Here is an 8,217-nt window from a genome sequence, read left to right as displayed (position 1 = left end):
GGGCCTTTTGACAAATACCAGGGCTATCAAAGCTGGCTGGGATATGACAGCCATAGTAGCGGTCTAGGCACTATTTATATTATTAATTGCATAAAAAACACTGTTATGGTATCAATTAAAAAAAAGGAGAAGTGTAATTATTAACATTTTTTATCTAAGTCACTTACATAAACGAATGAGGGTAGATATTAATAGCACATTATTTTATTTTTAACACCAATTAATTTTATTATTATTTTCAACTTGTGTTAAACTTATTATCATTCAGAAAAACTAGTGGACCAGCAAACTATTCTTGTTGTTCTTGGAGTTGATCAAGCAACCAACTGGAGAAAACTACATCAGTAATTTCAAGAACTTATGAATAAAAAGCAAAGAAGAATAGGTAATAACATAATTGATTTCCAAAAACTAAAAAACTCAAGTGCTTTGGAATAATTGACGATCTTTCTTCTGGAGTAATAAAAAGGCACCCACACTTTATCTATCATGTCTAGTGCTGATATGGCCTTTCATTAACCCTTTAACTGTGGCAGAAGCAGCTCAGTTGCCGTTCTCTGACTCACAGATACAACTGAGTTGCCATCAATCACAATAAAATGGTAATTTTCGTCATTCGCATAGTTATAGTTATATATGTGCGACTGACGGATATTTCCATCATTCGCAGCTGAGCCATAGAGCTTCAATGACGGAAATATCCATCATCAGCAGTTAATGGGTTAATAACAGGGCTCTGATAGAACAGACATAATAGCAGTAGTCTAGGCACTATTTATATCAATTGTCTGAAAAACAATTGTTATGGTATGAACTAAATTAAGGGAATTGTAATTATTTCTTTTATATTGAAGTTATTTACAAATCAGAATGAGGGTAAGGATTAATAACACATTATATAAAAAATTATAAGCAGTTTTACAATGAAGTGTCTTGAGATTTTTATCTCTGAAGTATGGTATTTATGATAAAATTCTACCAGTTACATTACAATACTTAGTAGGATAAAAATATTAGTAATAATGAGATTCATTAAACCGTCAACTTTTTTTTTTCCTCCACATACTTAAGTGGCTACCAACTTTTGTTGTTGTTATCGTTGCATTCTTACTACTATTTGAAATTTTCTTCAATTTATTTTGAATTGTTTTCTTATTTGAAAGCCCAGTCATTGATACCATTTTATACAGGTAATGTTTAAAAGCATAACACTTTTTTGATGCCAAGTTAGCATTTTTATACAAAAATAAATATAATTATCTGGATTTTATTTCCTATTTAAAACAATATTAACTGAAGCTTAATTTTAAACTGGCTTAAAGTCATTACATCCAGAGCATTAAAAGAAGGCAGAACCTATTAGTAACACAATATTGACATTTAGTTGTTATATACAGTTAATCTATTTTAGTGAAACACTTCAACCACAAAAAAGTTAATTTTTAAAAGTTACTTTCATTCCAAATCATAAATTTTAGAGCTATTAAAAAAAATCTACAAACAACCATTGCAGTGGTTATAAAAAGATGTAGTGTACTTCTACACGGGAAAGTTAAATACAAAACTTGCCTCCACGCCTGTTTTTTCATGAAATTGTCATAGCAAATAATTTTAAACAGAAGTACAATCAACTGATATAATTTTCACCACATTTGCAAAACGCCAACAATAATTAACTGTCCATACACAGAAACACAGCCTTAAATTTATCCGTATGCTTACCTTTCAAAACCAAGAGCATGTCATAGATATCTAAGTGCAACTGCAAATCTTTTAGCATATCTTTGATATCTATCAATTTTACATTTTCATTCTATATCAGACATACCAAAATTTTAAATCTGGAACCAATTCTAACAATGTATCAATTTATATTGTCTGTCAAAAGCACCTTCTTGGAAACACACATCTTGGACTCAAGCAGATACATCATCATTTACACACAACAATGATAACTTCAAAGTCTTTACTACACTATTTAATACATGAAAACTTTTATGACAATAGAGGAGATGCCTAATGGGAATTTAACTTTGGTAACAACCGCAATGCTTCAGGAAATCACCAAACATGATGCACAAGATCTATTTATGTAGTAATCTCGATGCCCAGCCCACCACCTTTTTAGGCTTTATTAATTCATTGTTTAGGGACTCATAAAAATCATCCTATTGCATTTCCTACCTTCTACAGTACAAGTTTTCATCCAGTAAATCAGACTTTCTATTGCCCTTCCTCTCATATCATTATTTTCTTTTGCCATACCACCACATCCTTTCCCACTACTTCAGAACCCAATGAACCTCCATACCATATTTGGTGATGATCTATCTATGGGGGGTAAAGTAGTGGTAAAACCTGCAAAAATGCTCATAAAAAACTGCAAAACTTAAAATTTGTATGTATCTCACCATGGACCCAATGAACCTCTATACCAAATTTGGTGAAGATCCATCAACAGGGAGCAAAGTAGTGGTAAAAATGCTCATAAAAACCACAAAACACAAAATGCAGCTTCTGGCATAAAGCAATATAGTAATAAGCAGTCTATCACCATTACCACCTTCTTTTTAGAAATTCATACTGCATGACTTTTCCAGAATGAGGTAGTCATTGCTCATGTAATAGTTCATAAATGAAGCTTTACATTTCTCATATACACACACATAACCATGTTTATAGGTTTTTATTAATATCTCCAATAAACATAATCTGACATTAATAAAAGACAGTTTTACCTGTGAATTGAGGACCAGTCACCATTTCTGGTGAAGCACATTTTACTGTATTCTTACCTCTAAATACAAAAAATATTCTTAGAATTAGGCAATGTATTAATGTGTAAAATATCAGAGCATCTCTTAACTTTGGAAGTCACACTCTGTAAATATCCTGTCATACTTTTTTAACAATGATTTTCTTGCAAAGACAGGAATCAGGTGTCTGCCCTCTGTTAACTTTGTCTGAAGTAGATGTTTCTAACATACACGTTTTGCAACATGCAATATATTATGTATCTGAAGTAAATTCCTTAAAAGCATCTTTCCATGTGAAGTTATATTCATATTTGTACAGATTACTGCTAATCAATCTTAAAAGCACCACTGTTATACTTGAACTTGTATTACAAATACAGACTCTTTTATGTACTATGGGTCTTGCAGGTTTCACTTATCACTTTGCTACTTGTATCAGTCATACTTTTTTGACAATCAATATTACATAAGCATTTTCAATTACAATCTCATACCTGAGCACCCTCAAACTTGAAGATAAAATGTAATTTTTAGTATTTTTTAAGGAAAATTAGCTAAAATAGCAAAATACATAATTTATTATCATACGCAAATACACAAGCTGGTCATGATTTATAAACATAGAGCTTGTGTAAAATTTGTAGATGGCTTGAATGGTTGACAAAGAAAACTTTTTTACAAGTTTAACCCAGTGAAACATTTACAAAGTTTGATCATCATCAGGTACAAGTAGTTTACCTAGACACATAAATATACAGTATAAAACAAAGAAGTCACATGACTGAAGATTACTTAATAGCTTAATATAATAAGGATATCTTGGCACCCCATGGTGCTGGTTTAAAGTAGAGCTATGTTAATTCAATTAAGATGGCTCCTTTGGGTTTACATTTGTTAATGTTTTTTTTTTAATTACAATGTTTAGTGAATCTATTTTTCCAATTTTCTTCTGGTTTCTCCTATATAGAAATATGGGTAGGTACTGGATATTATTTTATAAATGACATTGGTATTGTGTGATTCTATATAATTATTACTTAACAACGATTTTACCTTTGGGCTTGGTTTTTGAGTGAACTTGAAATTGACAAGAATTTTATGTTTAATGGCAAGTTCTATCAAGTGTGAATTATTTTTGAACTGATTTCAAAAATAAATGGTCAACTGCAGTGTAATATTTTGTTGTTTGTTGGTTCATTAGTAGCAGTTTTGTTAATGACTTGAGTTTTAATGTTTTTGTTGGTGTAAATTAAGTATACATCAGTAATAAAATCAAAACAACTAAAATGTGGAATGGTTAGAAAGCAAAGGCTAACACAATACTCAACATCAATGAGCCTTGTATTAATGCTTGGTTTTTAGCTACATCCAATTTTAGCCATTTTGATTTTACAACTGATTTTATATTTGGATATTTCCACGTTTTATCAAAGTACACATTGTTTGATATTGGCACATGTATATGAAAGCAACACAAACAGTTAATGTGACCATGTTTATTATATTTTGAGAAGTATAAAGCCACTATTTTTAATTCAGAAACATGTAGTAGAAAATGAGGAATCAAACCTCTTCTCCAAAAAGTTAACAACCATAACATGCTAGTGACCATTTTATCAATATTTTCAGCAAATATCACTATACATGTATCACACATCAGCAAACAAGAAGATAGACAACACAATTACGGTAAAAGATATCAAAATCAGTAAATGAGCCTAACTAATAACCCATTGTAATTTTCAATTCTGTAAATAAATTATACTGTACTAGCAGATACACACTGAAACAATTCAATGGTAATTTTCCTAAAAATAGTAATGAACAAATACAAAATGTACTGTTAACCCAATCCCTGGATCAAAGCATATATGCAATATAGCTGTCTAGTGGGTCACTGACAACTATCTTGTGTTATTTCAATAAGGAAAATTGCATTGCATTTGTTTTTAAGCAAAGGAGACTGACTGCAATGCACTGTTGATAAAAATTTTAATTTTGATACAGTGGGTGTATTCAGCCAAACAGAGCACTCACATCTGCTAAGTAGCTACAGGATTTTTTCTGCTGGATGCTACCATTCCTTATCATTTTAACAAAAGTGAGTGCTTTTGTATTTTTTATAAGAAGTGTCAAATGGGAGATGTTAAATTCAAGTCAAATTAATTGACATGGTACAATAAAATTATGCAGGTATATATAATACTGATGTAACAAAAAATATATATATAAACCAAACAACAATAAATACAGACTCAAATACATTCCTCTATTTATGCATTTATTCTGTTCCTGCTTCTATTTTTGAAATGTTTCTTTCAATTAGTTGATGAAGGAAGTCCTGTATTTTTTGCAAAAAGAAACATTTCTTTCTAAGTAAGTTTTTTCTCATACTAACAGCTTAACACATGACCCGAAATTTTAGGATTTGTGAAAAATAAATAATTTTCCTGTAACGTACTCTTCAAAAAAAGCATGTTGATATATACTTTTTTTTACTGTTTAACTGTTCAGGAAATAAAGAGTATGACATAAAGCCAGCCATTTGGCTATTATACTTATAGATAGGAAGTACAGAAATTATGTTAAGAATAATATTATTTACTTATTCTTAAATACAAAACCCTTTAATTTCTGCTATAATGACTACTAGAAGTCCATTACACCTACTATGTTGCAGCTTGCATGAAATATGATGGCAGCGAGACATGGGTCGGACACAGAAATAACTATTTCAACACCCTATATATAATGTGATGATGCTCATTTTTAATTTCAACTAGGGATTAGCTCTTTCAACTATACTATAGCAAATAAATTCAATATAACTGGATTAATATTAGTGCCACAATATTTTATGCAATACTTTATATATACGTACATACATATATATATAGTACTCATTTTAGTTTTAATTAGAACATTAGCTTGCTCTATGTTCAGCATTTGGTAAGTACTTTTATACTGACCAAAAATAGTACATTACCACAGTGAATAAACTTGAAAATACACCTTATATTATTACCTATTCTTAATAACTAATGCACAGTTGAAGATACAAAGTCAATAATATAAGGTTAACAGTAGATCACTAATCCTTTACAAATTACAAAAATTCAGGGGGGGGGGTAAAAATCATATAATGTATATGCTTTCTTAAATGATAGATTTCCTGATGATATGAAGATCACTCTGTCTTATAATTATATTTTGAAAATGTCTACCTCCCACACAAATAACAAGACACTGGAAAAATGCCATCTCTTACACAGATTCTTAAAACTATTCTAAAGGAGTATAAAATACTAATTATCAATTGCTTGTTTAATGTAATTCAAATGGTAACACACACGTATATACATACATATAACTTTTAAACTACACACTGTAACGTAACTGTAACTTATGGTGTGTAACATTGAACTTGAAGAAGATAAACTTCATAAAGTGTAACTAATAAACTCTTTTAACTTTTAGTTTTAATGCAAAAAAATAACTACGCCAATAACAAAATTAGAAGAAGTTACAATTTAATTTAATCTTAACTTAATCTCAGCCTACAGTTTATTTTGGCCGTGACTCCAGTCATGTAATACATTATTATTTAATAATAATACGCCACAGAATCACTAAATTCACAACACGTAGAGTATAATCTCAAACATTAGTTTAGTCTTAACTTCTTAAGCCTACATCATACAGGCTGTGGAAAACGCCATGTTAAATTTTATGATCGCAGAAACAATGTAGCCTAGATGGCATAACCTAAAAATAAGTAAACGTAAGTCTTCATGCGATCACATATAAAGTTCACATATATAATGAGAATTCAAAGAACAGTGAGCCCTATACATTATACTTGGTAATTATTACGTCATTCTAACAACGAAAATTAAGAGTTCATACTTTGAGCCTGACCATGTTCATCTCCACTTTCTCGGTCCGACATAGTGCCACTCCTATAGAACCCGCTCACACAAATCTGCTCTGGACTCTTTGAATATTTATTTCTCTCTAACCAATCAAAGAGCTCATTTGTTTTAGTCTGTATATATTAACGTGAAATTTTTTTTTTCATTATCTATTATATGAAGAAACGTCTATTTTCTGTAAATTGTGGCGTGATATAAAATTAGATATAAGCATATTACGATTTCAGAAACTGAAGCTCACTAACCAAAATCATAAATTATTTTAGAATTCCAAATCTGCGTACAAATTGTATTATATGACTGTATTTAATTCAGACATGTACTGTAGATAGTTACATGGTGATTTGGCAAATATTTCTAATCACAAGGATAGAAACACAAAACGCATCACATCTTTGAATCACTAATAAAATAACGTATATGGTTTTTAACTTTCCAAAAACTAGTCAATAATCCCGCGTATAAAACAACTTCTTAAGAATTGAGAAGCAATATTAAAAGATTGTTCTCACTTATATTTGTGTACTTTTTAAAATTGCTTCAAGCTTTTTAAATTAATTTTTACTGCTGCCATCTGGTGGGGCATTAAAGGACTTTATTGTGTACTGTTATAATACTTTTGTATAATTAAAAAAATGCCAGCAAGTTTCACTATATTTATCATAATATACTACTGTACCCCGATTTTGGCTTTTGTTACCTGAAAATGATTTATATACCCTTTTTTCTTTACTTTGAAGAATAGCAGGAGAAATATGTGGTTTATTAATCAAGGGATTTAGTATTGATGTAAAGAATTTTATAACTTAAAATTGTGGTATATTTTAATGACAATTTCTTTTGTTGGTATCTTCTGGTAGTTGAATATACACAAATTCAATGAAACTTATACTTAATATACCTGCATACATAAAGCGTAGCACAAAAGATTTAGTTCAGAAATAAGACTTGTAAAAATTATTTTTTATTATTAATGCTTCCTAATGTAAATTACAGTAACTATTTTTCGTTTCTTTTATTTCAATGTCGTTTTTCATTATCTTATCTGCAAATCAGGATATTTAATTACTTAAGAGTATTTTTTATCGTTCCAGCAATAGAGCCTACAAAACTGAATATCGTTTGTTTTAATTTTAATTCCGACTATAAGTACACAAATTTCAGCATGAAAAACAATGCATTTTTTCCAAAGCAAATATTCAAATGTACAAAATAATATAGATGGATTCCATCATTTCACAGATATTTTTAGTGAAGCTTTTGCTTTAGTAGGATTGGTTTTGGATCTTTCTAAGACATGCCATATGTTAAAAGTAAACAGCAGACCAAATGTTTTTTACCAATGATAAATGTGAACATACACTTGATAAAATGAAAATTGAACATAATAAAAGAAATGCTATAGAAAGCTCTTTTCCCACAAAATAAATCAAAACATCAAATCCAAATTAATGAAGCTTTTCAAATCCATTTGTCTATTCAATAATAGTCTAAAATTAGTTAATATTACAAATAACATTATTAGTCAA

At 29.7% G+C, this 8,217-nt stretch overlaps 1 protein-coding gene across 1 annotated transcript in view; it reads right to left on the bottom strand.

Annotated features, from left to right (window-relative positions):
* LOC106478056 (transcriptional activator protein Pur-beta-like) overlaps nt 1–6,766 on the bottom strand; it is a 40,086-nt gene extending 33,320 nt beyond the window's left edge. Inside the window, exon 1 of the mRNA XM_013938567.2 lies at nt 6,663–6,766. Coding sequence (XP_013794021.1) covers nt 6,663–6,705 — 43 coding nt within the window. The 5' untranslated portion in view covers nt 6,706–6,766. The remainder of the gene's footprint in view (nt 1–6,662) is intronic.
* Nucleotides 6,767–8,217: the final 1,451 nt, after the last annotated feature.

The sequence above is a fragment of the Limulus polyphemus genome, unplaced genomic scaffold, assembly GCF_000517525.1.
Source record: "Limulus polyphemus unplaced genomic scaffold, Limulus_polyphemus-2.1.2 Scaffold176, whole genome shotgun sequence".
Taxonomy (NCBI): domain Eukaryota; kingdom Metazoa; phylum Arthropoda; class Merostomata; order Xiphosura; family Limulidae; genus Limulus; species Limulus polyphemus.
Note: the sequence above shows the minus strand (reverse complement) of the source record. Positions and strands in the feature narration are given on the sequence as shown.